Source organism: Nyctereutes procyonoides, unplaced genomic scaffold, assembly GCF_905146905.1.
Source record: "Nyctereutes procyonoides isolate TBG_1078 unplaced genomic scaffold, NYPRO_anot_genome, whole genome shotgun sequence".
Taxonomy (NCBI): Eukaryota; Metazoa; Chordata; class Mammalia; order Carnivora; family Canidae; genus Nyctereutes; species Nyctereutes procyonoides.
Window position 1 is genome coordinate 15,556,083 of NW_026575041.1, and position 19,521 is coordinate 15,575,603.

The 19,521-nt window shown below is 40.3% G+C and overlaps 1 protein-coding gene across 1 annotated transcript in view; it reads right to left on the reverse strand.

Moving 5' to 3' along the window:
* Positions 1 to 13,742: 13,742 nt before the first annotated feature.
* Positions 13,743 to 19,521, reverse strand: part of CTSC (cathepsin C) — a 36,347-nt gene continuing 30,568 nt past the window's right edge. The window contains 2 exon segments of the mRNA XM_055320534.1: positions 13,743 to 14,465; positions 15,792 to 15,923. Coding sequence (XP_055176509.1) covers positions 13,966 to 14,465; positions 15,792 to 15,923 — 632 coding nt within the window. The 3' untranslated portion in view covers positions 13,743 to 13,965.

Sequence of the window (19,521 nt, forward strand, 5' to 3'; positions counted from 1 at the left end):
GCCATACTTTGTCATGCTTTGTCATTTTCACTGCAAAGCATCCATGTATTTTTCCAATTGTTGATCATTAACCTGATATAAGCAACCGAAATTAAGTGCATCAAATTCATCAAAGTTTACAATCTCATTAGGGTAGCATGATATGGAAACAGATAATGAATGTTCAAAGATTTGGTAAGAGGGACTGTTAAAGGTTTCTGGAAAAAAAAAAGTCTGATAAGGATGAAGGTGAGGCAGACAATACTTTGAAGAAACCAACAGTCTCCTAATCAATTTCACGATTTCCAGTCATCCCTTCCTCTTAAATTTTCGATAACAACAGATAATAATATTAGCAAAATAACAATTTTATTATATTATTTCCCTGTACAAAACTGTTCTCCCTGCTGACCTATCTTCACCAGCAGGGGTGTCTGTTTGGTATAGTTAAAATACAATGTATGTGGGGTGAAACTCAGGCCCAAACTGCAGCCTTTCTTCCTCTCCAGAGCCTTCAATACTCACTCTTCTGGACTGTATCCCTCAGAGCCCTGACTCAATTCCCTGGGTCCAGATACCATACTTACCCATTATTCTGCTGGGTCATGACGTTATACCTACCTACTTAATCCGGGCACTAACCAGAAATCCGTTTGCCAAAATTGAGAACCATGTTACTGCCCACATTCATGCCATGTTCCGTCAATTACAGAAGATGTCCCCTTAGATATCAGTGGTGCCTAGATCACATGACCATGTTTCCTTGTAGTCCATATACTGGACTGATGCTTCCCTTTATCCCACACCAACCCACCTTCAAGGCCTTAGATTGTTTCCCAAGAATAAGTTTATATAACATCGTTCCATTTGCCTCTTTCTTTGCCTGCTTCTAATCTCCCTTCTTCAAGAAAAAGAACCAGCGATGATGGGAAGCAATATGCACAGAATTGAACTTAGCCAGAATCATCATCAAACTGAAAGACAGTGTGTTAATGCTATAGGCTTTTAACATAGAGGATAAGTATGTCCTCATCTCAATACAAAGAACCCATTTAGAGATCTCAAAGCACTAAATGATATGAGGTCATGGGTTAGCGGGCAGTGAATTAGAGGCAGGAGATCCTGGTTAAAACGAATTTTCTAGAAAAAAGGAATGTGGGTATCAACATATTTATGACACTAAGATATACTTACTTATGGGCATATTGGTAGACACTCAAGTCCACACTTGTTTTAAGATAACAGATCAGTCATGAGTAGGATGATTACCTTCAAAAATAGTTCATGTACTAATGCCAGGAAAGGTATAAATAATTATCCAAGTCATTATTGGCTAAGAGGAGTATATTTTCTATCAAGTACAGTTAAAGGAAGAATTACTACCTCACTGTCCACTACACTGCATTTCAGATAATAAACACTGAAAATAATGTAGCAAAGTGGAGAGAAAATAGGCTCAAATCTAAAGCCCTGGGTTCAAGTACTGATTCTTCCAAATACCCTGAGTCAGGCTTTTGGTCTCAGGGAATCTCAGTTTTTGTATCTGTAGAGTGGGCTGTTAAAATTTGTCCTATCCCATAGGTTGTTTGGAAGAATAACATAAATGTCACACTAACATGCAAAACATAATTAATTTGTTTATTGTTACTGCCATTTGGACAGGCACGGTGTCTCATAATGAGGTTAATATAATGTCTTATTTTTAACATGTAAATGACCACTGATGTTTTACATCCTTCCTTAACACAAGAGATTTGAAGACCAGGTTTTGAAGCCAGGGTTTTGGGCAGAGACCAAGATAATTCAGCTGCCAGCTACAAAACTACAGCAAGTGCCAGAAACACTATTCATTTTTGAGTTGGGAAAGTATCTTTGCCAAAACATGTCTTAAGGGTTTTTATAGTTCTTTTCCACGTGTCACTATGAAAATGTTATTTTTCATATCTCATGTTTGAATGGGGCTGTCAGGATAACAAGTATCAACTCTTTTCCAGGCCTGGGAAATTGATCCAGTTAAACTGAAGCTACGGAGGAGGAGGAGTTTAGGGAATCCAGTGATTTCTGACTTAAGTCATGGGCAATGCAGACTGAAATTAGCACAGGCATCAGGTTTCCAGTTGATAGCTGGTATTCCCAAGTCAGCTTCCTCAAAGGTGGCTCCCAGACAAACATCCCAGAAACTGGCATCAACACTTGGGAAGACACAGCAGTTGGGGAAATGTTTGAAATATGTGACAATTAATCATGTTATAACTACTTAGAAAATGCCATTGTTACTCTCAGCCATCTTTATCTCATGGGCACATGAGAAAAAGGAGATTCGTTCAAAGCAGACCACAACATCTAAATTCTAAGTGACTAGAACTGAAGATGGGTTGGGGAGGAATTAGAGCTCTGAACTGATGTGCACAGGCCCCTGTCACTTCCAGGACCTACACAGCAATCCCTTCCTGACCTTACACTGCCATCCTGTGCATAAGCAGGGACCTTAAAAGGTTGAAATGGTAGAATCAATAGGTCTGAGTTTCTTAGGACTGGTGTGAAACTTTAATAAATGAAAATACCTGGAAAGCTGTAGGACAGGACTGAAATATTTTCAAGGGATTCAATCCTCCAAGATCATATTTTGAAGAACAACTGATAGACATTACTGCAAATACAACTGTTTTGAGTTTACATCCTACATACTTGCAATACCACAATAAACCACTTACATCCTATTAAGAAGTTTTGATATTCGTCAGATACGAAGCTATGCCCTTCCCAATATTTGTCATTCAAATTTGTGTATCCCTACTGGCCAAGAAGATTTTGCTGAGTTTAAATTTCTGCAGCCTTGCATTCTGAAAACCACAGTTTACTGAAGGTGCATTTTCATACTCTAGCCTTGTCTGCCATTAAATACTCCAGAGCTATGGGAAGTCAGCTGATGACTAAGCAGAGGTGTGACATAGTCACCACTGCTATGGTAAGGACTGGAAGAGGTAAAGGTGGGAGTAGAAGGGGATTCAGGAGGCTGGAGCAGTGATACAAGTTATATAACTCATGAGAACGTAAGAACACACATGTGGACAGACAGATATAATCAGTCTTCAGAAGTGAGAACTAGTAGGAAGTCATGACTAATTGAACATTGGGGGTGGGAAAGAAGAAGGAATCAATAACAATATCTAACATTTCTGATTTTGGAACTTGGTGAATGGTGGTGCCCTTCAACAATGGAGAAGAGCTTATTTGTATGATGATATATTCAGATTTGTGCATTTTACACTTGCTGATATATCTTTGTACAAGTGGGAAGTGAGATAATCTGGTTTAGAGTTATGTCAGGCATTTTTATGTTGGCCTCAAAGAGTCCCACCTCCTGGCCTCCAGGCTTTCTGTATAACTCTCCTTGAAGAATCTGCTTCTGCCAGAAGAATATGGGAACATTGAGGAGATATCTCTTCCATGATTAGATTACAAAGACTCTGACTCCTATCTTGGTCTCTCCATTGCCTTCTTAGCTTGCACACTTAGAGGAAGCCAGCTGCCATACTGGAGAGGCCCATGTAGCAAGGTACTCAGGAGGGTCTCTGGCCAACAACCAGTAAGCAACTGAAGCCTTTAATCCAAAAACATACAAGGAACTGAATACTCCCTACAGTTACTGCATGAGCCTTCCCCAGATGAGTCTTCAGATGAGAATGCAGACCATCAACTAACTCTCTGAGGAGAGCTCTATGAGAAGCCATGAAGCAGAAAATCCAGTGAAACTGAACCCAGATTCCTGCCCCACAGCAATTATAAGACAATAAATGTGTGTCAGTTTCAGCCATTAAGCTTCTGGGTAATTTGTTTTACCACAACAGATAACTATACAGGAGGGACACCTGGGTGGCTCAGTGGTTGTGCATCTGCCTTTGGCTCAGGGAGTGATCCCAGAGTCCCAGGATTTAAAAAAAAAAAAAGATTAATTAATTAATTAATTCATTCATTCATTCATGAGAGACACAGAGAGAGGAAGAGAGGCAGAGACACAGGCACAGGTAGAAAGAAGCAAGCTCCATGCAGGGACCCCAATGCGGGACTTGATCCCGGGACTCCAGGATCATGCCCTGGGCCAAAGGCAGGCGCTAAACCACTGAGCCACCCAGGGATCCCCAAATAAATAAATAAAATCTTAAAAGAAAGATAACTATACATGAGCTCTGTAGATGGAGACTAGATTGGAGACTTAACAGCATATCGATGGTTAATGCTGACAGTGAACAGCTCAACAAAAGATAATGTGTAGTGACGGGGAAAAGGAGATTGTATAAAAGCTGGAGGAATAGCAAATTTTTAAAGATTTTATTTATTTATTTGAGAGAGAGAGAGTATGTGTACGAGCAAGAGAGCACAAGCAGAGGGAGTGGCAAGCAGAGGAAGTGGGAGAAGCAAACACCCCACTGAGCAGGGAGCCCAATGTGCTGGCTTCATCCCAGGACCCCGAGCATCGTGACCTGAACCAAAGGCAAACACTTAACCAACTGAGCCCCCCAGAGGCCCCTGGAGGAGATGTAAAATTAAGGAGAGACAGGAGACCAGGAACCAAGGAGAACTGCATAGAAAGGGAGATCTGAAAGATGGGAATTGCAAGGTTAGGAAAAGCATGACCCAGTATCAAATGCTGAGATACAGACTGAAAACGGCTTTTAGCAGTCAGTTGTTTTTTGCTTACTTTGATGTGAACAATTTCAAAGAAGTGACCTGGCAGAAGGAAGATTTCAACAGACTGCGGAGAAAACACAAAGTGAGAAGAGAACAGAACCTTCTTTGAAGAAGCATAGCTGTTAAGAGAAGGAAAGAATAATGTGCGATTTGCAGTAAGATGATAGATGGGTGGCTTTTTTATGAGGGGAGAAAGACTTGAGCATGTGAGGGCTTCTTGGTCATGCAAATTTTGATTACATTTTCTGGTATTTATAACTAAGCTGTTATAACAAAAAAGATTAAAAAAAATAACGTTCACTCATAATCTTCCTGCCCTTTTGAAGGTACTTATTGTCCATTTGCATTTTATAGAACAAAACATTGTTTTTGTATATAGTATGAATATTTGTTAATGTTGTATATCAGCAGCAGTTGTTTTTAATACTGCATAATATTGTCAAGCCTGCATACTATAAACGACCTGTTTCCTATTTGTTGGACCTCTAGGTTGTTTCCAACTTTTCATGACTGTAAATAACGCTGTGATTAATTGTGCAAAGTTGCTCCAAAACAAAAACAGAGAGGTTCCTCCCAAAAGATGTTTTCTGGATGCCTGCCAAAGCAAGCACTCCTTCTGCTTCACAGGGCTCTGGGCTGAATTCAATAAAAATTCATGCAAAAACTGAAGGGGCTCTTTCTTTTTGCTTCTTTCATTATCCCAAACTTCAGAAGCCCAACAGGTGGCTAGTTCAGATACACAGAAAGAAATCACTGAGGGCCCAGATTGATGTTAAACTTTCAGTGAACCCAGTGTGTTCTCTGAACCCACCTTGAGTTGATGTCTTTCTACCAAAATTTGGAGGTATAGGAAATAGAGCAGAGGGCTTCAACCACCTTTCTTTTTTCACTTTTCTATTTTTTATATATATATTTGAAGAAACGCTGCTGCCCTTAATGCCTTTCTTGCCTTTGCATTCCCAATAAAATAATCTACTCTCCCTTGGAAGGCCAAGTGTGCTACCAGAAAATATCTGTCATTCCAGCCTATAGCAATTGTTGTAAATCTGCTAAACATTAGGTTTGCCAAATCCTTTCTAACAATCGCTACCACATTTCTGGCAAGATGCTTTTTGAAAGGAGAAAGCTTTTACTGCTTTTACAGTGGTCAGCAGAAGTTCACCAGGTTTAAAATAGAGTATGTCATACCTTTTTCCTGTTCATCTCCTGATTAACCTCTCTGTCTCTGAGATCACCCTTCTTTTATTCATCCTGGTTTAAGATGATGAAGGAATCTTCTCATCTCTCAGGGCTAGGGCAACTATGATAGTTACCTACAAAAACATAAGGAAGAAGTAAGTAAGCCCTTTACATACAATGTCTCATTCCATTCCTTGTAAGGACTGTTTTACAGATAAGGAATCAGAGCAGTTACGTTTAGGGTTACCTTGCCCTAAATCACAGAGCTCCATCTACTTGGGATTATAACCTGGGTCTCTATGTTTTAGAAGCACAGCTTTATACTTCCTCCCTCAAGATGTCCTTCCTCTGTCATCCCCAGTTCCCTTGGGGAACTTCCCTGTTGTTCTGTTGAGCAAAATTTTTGGATCAATAAATGATGGTGTTGGTTTTTCTGGAAATCGTTCCTATTATTCCCCTTATCTTTTTGTTATAGGGCATATCACATCACCTGGCATAATATAAAGACTTTGATAAATGGTAGCTGTTATTATCAATAAAAATAACTAAGTGGGTGCAAAAAGTCAAATACATCTGGCAGTTGAAGTTGGTAGAGATAATGGAGAGATGGTGACCACTGGTTGACCCTCAAGCTCGATCTGGACAATTCAAATCTCACCTCCCCCCCCCCCCCCCGCCTCCCTTGGAATGTGCCACCTGCCTGTTCCCACAGTGGGAGCTCTTCCAATGACATAGCCTGGAGTAAGGTGTCCTTGAGACCACCTGGATGGTACATGACTGAATCCAGGTAAGTCTTCTTAAGATGCTGGCAGGCAAGTGTAGTGACCTGCTCATCTTGTGGCTGCCCAAGATAAGCCTTGTAAGTTCTCTTGCTTATGAAATGTTCCACCTAGAGATCCAGAGTGACCTTCCTTTCCTCAGTCCCTCCTTACCCTCTGTGTATATGGGGACCAGTCTGTGAACCATCAACGTATCTACTAGATGAAACTACTGCAGGGGGCAGGGGGCAGCAGTGCGTTCTAGGGAAGAGGAAGTCATGGTGCTGCTCCTGTGGATGGTAAGAGCACAGACATGGGGAATCCTGTGCTGCACAAAATGAAGCATTCTTGAAAGCAGGCAGTGAGGAACAGAAGAGTCTCCCCACTGGTGGAAGGACTGTAGTTGTCAGATGGGGTTTTGCTGCTCTAAGACCACGATTGTAGGAATAAGACTAGCTCCCAACCCCACAGAAACCAAGACAAGCCATGAGGGCTCAGAGAGCAAATGGGGAGCTCGGTGTCCACACAGGATGGGACCAAGAGTGGGGTTATGACTAGAAGCGGAGTTATCCACCTGATACAGGCCCTGGGAACCCCACTTGCCAAGCCTTTTAGACAGTTCCTCCCAGCCTATGGCTGAAAGAAAACAGCTAATATCTGCACTGTGGAATGACTACTTGCTGGGAGAAAAAGCACCTACACACACAAAAGTACACTTCACTATGCTGGGGCTTGTACATCTCCAAGAGGCTGCTGATATTTTATGCAAAATTTAGAAGGAGTGTGTGCTGTTTGAAATGGGAAAGAATCCATCATTTTATCAGTCTCAGAAGAGTCCGTGGTCTATGACCTTGTAAGGGCAAAGGATCAATGCTTTAAAGAAATGCTCTCTTTAAGCACAAATATTACAATCTACCTCTTTTCTTGGTCAAAAGTCTGGTGAGTTGGGAACATGTGTTCACCCTCTATGGCAGAATTTTCTCGTACACCTGAGCCTCCAATCATCATTCTATCTTCCCATTTGCTTCCCTCCTGTTACAAAATACGGATTCACCAATTGCTGGCCCACCGATGAGCTCCATTCTTACTACATGGTTATGTGTTTAATAAGTTTAACATCTTTTTCAAATCATATCTGTGGGTTCCAATAGGGTGGAGGCCACTTAAAAGTGGGCTCAGCCTGTGTCCTGAAACTGAGGAAGTGTCCAATCTCATCCCATTACTTCAATCTTCCCCAATGCCTGGGCCTTGCATGTCTTTTTCTCCCCCTCTAGATTCTTCACAGCTCAATTCACATTTCCTAAACTCTCTGGAAGCTTCTGGGATAACATTAACCCCTGGAATTCTCTTTCTCCAAAGTCTATACTACCATTAGGCGCTGGGGAAAATGTATGAGGTGGTGAGCATGCTACAGAGCAGGCTTTCTCCATCATGTCACTACTCACATCTGGGCCTGGATGATTCTTCATTGCTGACTGCATCCCTTCTCCAAACATGACAACCCCAACGTCTGCTAACATTGCCAAAAGTCCCCTAAGGGACAAACTCATTTCTGGTTGAGAACCATGGTGGAAGCATGATCCTCATGTATCATGTAATGTGTTAGACTCTGTACAGACTTTGTCCTACCCTACTTTCCTACCTTTATCTTCCTTTACTTTCATTCACTCATCTAATTTGAACTTATTTTGTACTGTACCTTTACCTTTACAAAGCACTTGAAACTGTTTCCAGGGCAGATAATTTATAAACAAACACTTATTGCTTCCTTTAAACTGAGCCATACAGCCCACAGAAGTAAATATTACTATTGCCTTTTAGCAGACAAACACTGAAGACTAGAAATCTCTGTTCAGTAACTAAACTAAGGTCTAAATAACAAATGCTAAAGGAGCAAAGACTCAAAGTCAGGATTGCCTGCTTCCAGGGCCCATGATATTTTCAGAGCACAATGCTACTTTGTTTACTTTCTCTCCATAGACTCATTCTTCTTACTACTCAACTGCATTTTAGCCTGCAAAACTGAGACCTTGTCTACTATCTCTTGGGAATACTGTGAATTTCTTAAGATGACATAGGAATAGTTAATTTAGAGGAAAAATTTTAAAGCTCTTTAAAAACCCACAAAAGAGAATGAGGGTATAAAAATCTGATATTAAAAGCATTTTCTATCACTTAAACTATTCAATACTTTTGAAGGACCATAAAATACATTTTAGGAAAAATATAAAACATCTCAATGATTACTTTAAAGCACAAGACTAGCTTCATGGCATTTCCCTCATTTCTGCAGGGGAAGGCTATTTCTCCAGCTTAATTCTTTTTAATTGATTGCTAAGATTTCAATCTCTTCAGACCTTTTGCATAAGAGGAAGGAGCAAATCTGCTTTTCATTTCTCACAACTTGAGGGGTTTGGAGTTTATCATATTCTTTCCATTTTAATGATCTGTTAGAACGGAATTTCAAAAAACAAACACTCTTTTAGGACAGAAAGCTCAAACTCCATGCTATGGATACATATCGCATCCTCAAATTTGGAAAAGTAGAGGTTATATTTCTCACTTCTGCCCACTTTTAAAAAGCATTTGAAGAAAAGCAATCTTGATAAATGGACTTCTGAAAGGAAAAGGGAGGACTCCAGCAAAGGGACGTGTTGCATTTTCTGTCTGAAGGTTGGTTTCTCTCCTGAGATTTTGGTAGGCTGTCATCACAAGGACATTGTACGGCACAAGAGGAAGGTCTGCTGAGGTTTCAATTATTTTACAGTCCAGGCGATTTCACAGTTTCAATCACAGCAACGGTTCAATGAGGCCAGTGTTTCACAGCTAATGAAACTAAGGCCCAGTGGCTAACTGACCCACTACCAATATTCAATTTCAAGGCCATGCAATTCCTGTCAGAGCAGAAGTTTGATACATCTAAAGTTTTCTAGTTGTGGTCAGGAAGTTTCCACTTAACTTTAGGCCAAAGATAAATATTTATTACAGTTAAGAAGTAGAAATGTTAATATCACTCTATTTAGAGGAGAACTGTTAAATTAAGCCTTCCAAACCACCACACATGGATTGAAGCTTAGCGCACTTGCCCCTGAGAGATAATAGGATTTCTGAAAGCTAGAAAATAACTTAGAAATGATTTTACGGAACAAGTGAGTTTATGTGTCTCACAACATGTAGATTTCTTTATCCTTTTGTAATTGGGAGGCAGCAGGAATGGTAGAAAGTTCTGGATACAGTGGAATCTAGATTTAGCTTTATTAACTAGAGCCCCAGGTATGCTACTTCACTTCTGTAAGCCCATTTTTATTTTATTATTTATTTATTTATGTATGTATGTATGTATTTATTTATTTATTTTTATTTTATTTTTTAAAAGATTTTATTTATTTGAGGGTGTGGGAGTGAGGTGAGAGAGAGAGAGAGAGAGAGAGAGAGAGAGAGAGAGAGAAAGCATGAGCAGGGGGGAGGGGTACAGAGAGAAGCAGACTGCCCACAGAGCAGGGAGCCTGATGTGATCTCATTCCCAGGACCCTGAGATCATGACCTGAGCTGAAGACAGATGCTTAACCAACTGAGTGACCCTTGTGCCCCTATTTTTATTTTAATGAGCAGTGAACCAGATGATTTTCCAGCACTCATGTTTTGTGACTCTGTTATGCTTATCTTATTTTTATAGGAAAATTCCAAATAGGAAAATAAATGTATTACAACCTTAGTGTTTTTTGCTTAAAGATTGCAATGATTTTTCTCTCAGTCGAAGCCTTCCAAATTTGACGTCCTCTCACATTATTCCTCTCTCCACAGAGCTGGCAACAGAGGAAATTATATGGTGAAGATGTAGAAACCTCTGTACCAAGGGGTGCCTGGGTGGTGCAGTCAGTTAAGCGACCAACTGTTGGTTTAGGCTCAGTTGCCATCTCAGGGTTATGAGATCCGGTCCCACTGAGCACTGAATCTGCCTGGTTTCTCTCCCCCTATCTTGACACCCCAACGCCCCGACATATGTACAGACTCTCACTCAAATAAATACATCTTTAAAACAAACAAAAACAACTCGGGGTGCTTGGTGGCTAAGCTGGTTAAGCATCTGCCTTCAGCTCAGGTCATGATCCCGGGGTCCTGGAATCAGAGCCCTGCATTGGGTTCCCTGCTCCATGGGGAGCCTGTTTCTCCCTCTCCTCTCTGTGCTATCTCTGTGTCTTTCTCTCAAATAAATAAAATCTTAAAAAAAAAAAAAGCCAAAAAAACCTTCTGTACCAAAAAAAATCAAAATTGCCTCCAAGTTTTGGGAGGTTTTTCTGTTTCTTTGTGCCAGTGTTCTTCTGTAGATTCTTTTCTTCCTTAAAAGAAAAATCTCCTAAGCCCCTCCTCAAGTCTCATTGCAGGGCAGAGTTTGCTTATTTTTTTTTTAAAGATTTTATTTATTTATTCATAGAGACAGAGAGAGAGAGAGAGACAGAGGCAGAGACACAGACAGAGGGAGAAGCAGGCTCCACGCAGGGAGCCTGACATGGGACTCGATCCCTGGTCTCTAGGATCACACCCCAGGCTGCAGGAGGTGCCAAACCGCTGTGCCACCGGGGCTGCCCCAGAGTTTGTTTATTAACAGAACATGTCTTAGCTGCCTCCTCCTAGCAAACAACTATTTTACTATTTGAATTCAGAAAAATAACACTGGAGTAATAACTAGTATTTACACACTCCTTTCTAGGTTCCAAGCACTGTTTACATGCTCTACATAATAGGAAGGCATTTAACCCTCAGAGAACTCTGTGAAGTAGGTGCATGTATCCCTTACTATTCAAACCTAACCACTTTCTGGCTTCAGTGGTTAGAGGTCAAATAGAGGTCAGTGAGCAAATCTGGGTGGCAGGGAAACTGCTTATCTGAATCTACTTCACTTTCCCTACTGGGGATGGTGAAAGGCCTGAGCTTGAAGAAAGCAAACAATGGTGCCCAAAAGTGCCAGTCTATTAGTTCCTTCATTGCAACAATAAGAGTTTAGAGGGAGAGTTCACACAGGGAGGGTTAACTACCCTGTTATCTCTAGTTTACAGTCCAGGAATCTGAAGCACAGGTTGGGTAAGGAAACTGCCTCAGGCTTTATGGCTAACATGAGGCAGAGCCAGAATGCTGACCCAGGCCACAGTCACCCAAGTCAATGCCAACCTTGCACTTGACTACCCAGCTAACCTTTATTTCCTTTTGTGGACAGTGGTGTCTCCACACACACACAACAGTTGTTCTTCTGAATACGTCTTCGGGGAGGTTAGCCAGAGTTCCCATCCCATTTTTTGCAGAGCTCAGTCTGTCAACAGACTTTGATTACATGCTCTATTAGCACCGATATAAACAACTTTTAGATTACAAAGCTTGTTTTTTTGCACAGCTTAAGAGTTTAATCATGTGTTTTGAGGAACCATGATGTTCCACTTAGTCACCATCTTTAGTGAGTTCAGCCACTAGGGATAAAGTAGTGATCAGTCATCTAGAAATGGGAGAAGCAAACTCTCATAGCAGATAAATGCAGGTTGAAGCACAGTGGAACCTGAGTTCTCATTCTGGGTAATCCCTCTTGTAAAGTCAGAAAATTTAGGGCCTCTTCAAACCATTGTTTTCAACTAATCATGCTTATGAGAATTGCTTCCCATTGCCAGTTAGGTTCACACCTATATTTAGTCTTTCAATATTTCCTAAAGTATTTTATGAATGATACCAGCAATGATTCTCCTTTATAGCCCAGCTGGGGCCTCATGGAATTGTGCTAAAGCACAGCTGCCCTACCTCTTCATGACTTATGCGTATGTGTCAGCTGACAGCCATGCAGGTGGAAAACCAGAGAATAAGCTCACACTTCATGTTAAATAATATTTCATCTGTTAAGCTAACAGGTCATATCTCTGTAAGTTTTAGTGAAAAAGAAATTCGTGTTTGATTTCAAAGTCTATTTACACTTTCCCAATAGCAACAAGGCCAGGTTAATAAAGTAAGACTAAGACTGCATTCATACCTCCTTGGAGGTCTTCCACATGACAAGGGCCCTGGCTATGTCTGCCATTCAGAGTGTCTGCTTCTGAGTTACCATGTGGTGAAAAAGTCAAAGGTATGTGGCAGTGGGCCAAGACACCCAAGAAGCCACATCTTAATCATAGGGCATATTCCTTCCATGTCACTTCAGTTCAAGGAGAGAAAAAGACTTCACTGTAGTGAACTCCAATACAAAAAAGTACATGAAGTTTCAGACAAAACTTTAACACTTGAACATGTCAAAGTGTGTACGTAGCATCTGGTCGCTTTGGATTTTCTGGCGAAAAGTCCTGAGACTCAGTGTCTAAGGCACTCAAGGAGAACTGGACTTAGAAGATCTCAGTTCTAATCTGACCCTGTCATTCACCACCTCTGTCACCTGACATGAGCCACTTGCCCTTTCCTAAGCCTGTCACTCTTTCTGTGCAAAGACATGAACAGATCACATGAGCTCTATAGTCCCTTCTGGCTCCAAGAGGGTTGTGGTTTTTGCTTATGTTTTAGAACTCTGATGGCCCAATCTGCCTGATTGTCACATCATTTCTAAGAGAGGCCATCTGTTTACTCAGGATAGAGATTTTGTATCACTGTGAAATATCCCCTGGAGATCTCAGAGATCTGTCCAAATCTAAACTGTTAACATCCCATTAATTAAGCTATAAACACTCACCCAATGAAGGTGGACCAATACTTCCAAATGCAAAATACACCAAAAGATACTTTAACCAATATCCAGATCTTTATCAAAACTCATTTCTGTTCTTGGACTCTGGCTCATCAAATATCCAGGGGATAATTTTAGGGTTAACTAGTCATTATTTGAGTATAACCCTTGTAAAGGTTCATAGTTTTTTAAATTGAAATACACTCAATTTCTTTCTGTTTTCAAAGTACTTACATAAGTAATACCTGTAAATCTAACTGAAAGGGTCAGTGGTGAAACCTGTTACAATTACGTATAAATTCTGTAATATATATCACCTGAACACTTACAAAAAAACATTAAAAAAATTTAATAATCATTGCCATTTTTTCTTGTGACTTTTATATTTTAAAAATGTCTGTTCTCCCAAAGACTTTAAAAAATATACTATATTTGAATCAAAATAATGAACAGAATCCTGCATTTTATTACTACGTAGCTATAAAGTAGGCCAGTGGTTAATGGAAAGGTATATTTAAATCAAAGGCAATTTTAATTTTAAAGGCAAAAATCTTCATAGGAATCTCTCTGTAATCTGAAATTGCTGCTATAAAAGTTTTCGGTCTGAATAAATTGATCCCCTTTCGTGACTAATGGTGGTCAACAGGAAATGCCAGGACCCATATCCTACAATTTAGGAATTGGTGTGGCTGCCACTGCTATGCTTTCAATTGCACATTCATCCGTTCCTCTGCGGATCCGGAAGTAACCATCTTCACCCCACCTAGAGCCCCAGCTGTTTTTCACAATCCAGTAATCCATCCCAGAGGCTGAGTCAGTACCATAGCCCACCAGCAAAACAGCATGATTAGTCAGTTCAAAGGGGTTGAAAGGGTCTCTCAGGCCAGTGTGGTAATAGATTCCCTTCTGGTAGTGGAAGAAGTCATCATAGACTTCAAAAGCAACTGCCATGGGCCCGTGACGGACCAGCTCAAGCTTCATCAGGGCTTCATTGCAGGCCCCATAGAAACCTCCCACATAGTAGTACTCAGAGGAGTAGTAACGGAAGCAGTCATTTGGTTTGCATGGAGAATCAGAGCCTGCGTAGGGGAAGCAGGCCTCTTCCACCAGCCCAAAATCTTGGGCATATTTTCCTGCGATGAGGTACGGGAAGCCACCTTCACAGCCTGAGGATGAATAACACACACAATTATTACCCCCCTATTAGAAAAGGGGCGGACACAGAAGAAATGGTCCCATTTCCTTTTTTTTTTTTTCTCTCTCTTTCTTCTACTCCAATAGTTCTTTGTTATACTCAAGAGTTGTTCTTAGCTGAAATGTTACTTCCTTCATTCATCCATTAGCCATCTAGCTAAGAATCCTCTCCTCCTCATCTAATTGAAAGTAGTTATTTGGCACCTGATGTGGAAGGTACCCAGAGCATCACAGTTAAGTGGGGAGGCTCTGAAGACTGACCATGTAGGTTCAAATCCAAAATTGTGTGAAGAATTAAACTTCTCTGTACCTCTGTTCACTTATTTATAAATTATAGATAGGAATGGGACTTTCCTTACAGGATTAAATTAGTTACTTCCTGTAAAAGCAATAAAATTTGGCCACTATTGTCATTATTAAATAGACACCACAACATGGCTTTTCCTGAAGAAAGACTTCTCTGACCACCTCCTGCAAAAAAAAAGTCTAAATCAGGTCTATATCACCCTCCTCTAGTCCTTGCTATATTATACACATCCGTAATCCTGTGGTTTTTTATTTTCTTCATTGTTCTTTTAAATACTTGACCTCTACTTTCCTCACTTAAGTGTAAGCTTCATGAGGGTAAGGACTGTCTTGATACTTAGTTCCACAGGGCCTAGAAGTCACATTGTTGATGTTTAATAAGTATTTCAGAAAGACCAAAAGGCCTAATGACAAAATAATCATTCCTAAGCAGTTTCATTTTCTAGTGGCCAAATCTGGGGTTGACAGCAGAAAACTTTAAAATGAGAATATTTCATTCTAAATCAATTGCAGCTGGGCTTTCTACATCATTACACACTCCCTGTTCTGAAAGCCCAAGCACAGAATTGTAACATTCTCCTAGAGAGAAACCAGGGTTAGTGCGGTTTTAATGTGAGTTATGTTTTGAAGTGAAACTTTAGCTGGAACTGAAACTCTAAATATATGGCCTTCAAAATATTATAGAATAACTTCATGTCTGTCCCCTGTCTATAAATAGGGATATCTACTTCTCAGGGTTTTGAGCATTGTTGGATAATGTACATAAAAGGCTCCAAAGAGCTCATGTTCATTCAGTGCATACTAACTATTGGCATTTTGCTGAATGGTGCAGTGAATTATTTGAGAACCACTCATTAATAAGTGATTAGGCCAAAACTTGCACCTAGGTGCTCTGACTACAGACACTGTGGTCTCTACTACACCATCCTTTTTCCTTTGCCAACAATGGCCAACTACACCCAAGTAAACAGTGCCTGAAATACAGCACTCACCTTGAGCATACTGGCTGCAAGAGACAATCTCCTGAGGACTCAAAATTGGAGTCTGAGTATTGTTGGTTAGTATACGGATTCTTGCTTCCAACATAGCTGTAGACGCAAATGCGTAGCAGCTTCCACAAGATGCTGGTGATGGAAAAGAAAGATATGTAACTTAAGAGAACTTTGAAGCACTTACAAAGAAACACAGAAAAATCTGAGTGGAGAGACACAATAATATATTTATTTGAGTTCCACTGTTGTTCATAAGGATCAGCCCAATATAGAAGATTCGATCAACAACACAACCTTATAGGCAAACAAGATTTCAGTATTTCCACCAAAAGGCAAATGTTACTATATGGGGCTTTCCTTGAGACTATTCTAGGAGGCAAAACAAAATAAGATGAAACTCAAAACACTCCTCTACTCTCTGCAAAGCATGTGATAGTATTCTTGATAATGAAAAAATAATATAGGTCTACAGCATGCTGAGCCGTTCAGTTGAGAGACAGCTATGGAAGGATACATGTGAGCTGAGCTTTTCAGTATCTCAAGAGCAGCATTTTCTTTTTCTTTCTTTTTAAAAAGATTTATTTATTTGATTAATAGAGAGAGAGGAGAGAGAAAGAGAGAGAGAAAGAGAGATCGAGCACGAGGGGGAGAGGCAGAAGGAGAGGGAGAGAAAGAATCCCAAGGAGATTCCTCACTGAGCATGGAGCCAGACTTGGGACTCTATCCCAGGACCCTGAGATCACAACCTGAGCTGAAATGGAGAGTCAGATATTCAACCGAGTCACCCAGGTGTCCCTCAGGAGCAGCATTTTCTAAAGTTACTTGTTGGGTGGAACTAACCCTAAGAGTGGCTCAGGTGTGGATGTATTATAGAAAGTTCAATTTGACCATAGTCAAGGAGGCAAAGTACAACACAGTCCAAGAAAGATAAGAGAGTAATTGTAATGATGAATATGGTATCTAAGGTGGCCAATGAGGAAGTAAAGCAAGAAGGCAGATGGAGGTAGTGAAATTGAAAACAACATGGTTCTAAGGGAAAAAGAAGAGCAGCAGAGCCACGGCTCCCAAAACGTGTCACCCAGAGGAAAGAAGAACACAAAAAGTAGCTTGGATAGAGGTCAGAGAAAAAAAGGAAAAAGGAACCGCTTTATTTAATACCTGGATGCTCTGGTGAGGACAAAATATATGTACTTAAGAAGCATATGCTAGAAATATAGTTGCTATTTTAAGAGAAGAAAAATGTGTGTGTGTGTGTTTTAATTTATTCATGAGAGACGCAGAGAGAGAGACAGAGACAGAGACACAGACAGAGGGAGAAGCAGGCTCCATGCAGGGAGCGCCCTGGGCTGAAGGTGGTGCTAAACCGCTGGGCCACGGGGGCTGCCCTGGAAAAATGTTTTACTTTAAAGTAATTTATATGAATATTATTTTTCTATGTTTCCTCAAAAGATGTGGGTAAATACATAAATACACTTAAGAAGAAAATATGGGATGTATATAGCAAAACTGGGATTTCAACTTGTCATAATTCTAGAAAAAATGAACATAGATTTTAATGTCTATATTACTATAGAGTCTTTTTTACCACTACCACTGATACAAATTGGAGATTTGGAGATATGCTTGTACCAAATCCAAAACATTGGTATATAAATATAGTTACATACAAAAGAGGTTATTTAATGTACTAATAAATTATTCACCAAATTATCTGAATGGTGAGCACTCCCTTACACATCATAAGATTATATAATAATAATAATAATAATATATAATAAAATTAATGAATAGACATTAAATTCAAAAAATTCATTCTACATAAAGTGTGTGTTGCCTTTGTTCTCTTTAATAAATCAGAATTTAGGGATCCCTGGGTGGCGCGGCGGTTTGGCGCCTGCCTTTGGCCCAGGGCGCGATCCTGGAGACCCGGGATCGAATCCCACGTCGGGCTTCCGGTGCATGGAGCCTGCTTCTCCCTCTGCCTGTGTCTCTGACTCTCTCTCTCTCTCTGTGTGACTATCATAAATAAATAAAAATTAAAAAAAATAAATAAATCAGAATTTAGTAATTTACTACTTAGAGAGAAGAGTATCCAAAAGAACACTATGCATTAGAATACTATCAGGATACTACCTTCCCTAGGTAATGTCGATTCATGTTCCTCCCTGAATGCAAAAGAAAGCCAGACCACTCTTTGCTCAGCCTCCAACATTCTAAACTCTACCTGAATTACTTATATTGCTTTCCTCAAACTAAACTGTGAATCTCCTTGAGTGTACACAGGAAATGTGCCTTCTTCATATAGGTGCCTGATGCAATGAAGAAACTCAATGTATATTTATAACAGGAAGACCCAAGTTATGAACAAGTAGACATACACTTACATCCATGAAAAAAAAAGGGTGACTTTATTGGAAGCCATCAACTTTTACTTGTTTCTAAACAGTTCTTTTTTTTTTTTAATTTTTTTTTTAATTTATTTATGATAGTCACAGAGAGAGAGAGAGAGAGAGAGAGAGAGGCAGAGACATAGGCAGAGGGAGAAGCAGGCTCCATGCACCGGGAGCCCGACGTGGGATTCGATCCCCCAGGATCGCGCCCTGGGCCAGAGGCAGGCGCCAAACCGCTGCGCCACCCAGGGATCCCAACTTTTACTTGTTTCTAAGCTATAAAGGGGGCACCCTTATAGTTAGGGCTTCTCACCTAAAGTGAGAGCTCTCTCAAGTGACTCAATACCACCTCAGGTCCTAGACTGAGCCTATTAGAGCTCAAACCACTCTACCATTTCACGTGTTCCCCAAACTTCTCCCTATAAATATCTCAGATTTATCCATACCATATACTGCTTTTGCTGCCAAGAGATCACCTGAACTATGAAGATAAACTCTTGGAAGAAGATATTGAATTCATTTAGTGTACTACTCACTTGATGATGTGTACACTGAGACTCAGAAAGAAACAATGACCTGTCCAAAGTCACAAAACTAACAGCTGGCAGATGCTAGCAGCTAGGTGTCTCCCAAGGCAGCTTATATTCTTTTCAGTTTATAGATCTGTAACTACTTTAATGAGTTTTCAAATTTTCTTCCCTATCATCTAGTTACTAACTAAGCCAAAATTAACTTGCACATCTTGTTTTTGAAACCATCCAAGTAACACTATCCCTGGGACCCATCTTTCAAATGATTGAGTGACAAAGAACCAGATCAGAGACAGTTAACAGACAAAGCCAGTCTTCCTTTCATGAGACACCAGAGTCATGAAATAACTAACATCCTGAGAATATGGAAATGGCCCCATTTTGGTCATCCAGCATTCCTGGGCCATGGCAGCAGGGTCAGTAAGCACATTTCCACAATTTCAACTAGGTAACGTGATTTTCACAGCTGAACTGTGTTCAGCTGAGCCTTCCCATGGTGGAGAACACACTGTGAGCTAAGAATAAGGAATTAGGAATCTTCTCCACCCCTACCCTGTCATTCAGCTGTGTGACCCTGGGCAAATCACTGGAACTTTCTGGCATTTATTTTTATCTTGTATATAAAGTGAACAGCATGGAAGACAATTTAATAAGGTCTCTCTGTTCTAGCTCTAATAGTACAGATGGTATTCAGAACAAGATTTAAACAAACTAGATTTTAGACAGTAGGAAAACACTGCATTTACGATAATTGACGTGACCTGAGAAACACACCCCCTCTCTCTTGAAGATATAATAATAAATAACAAC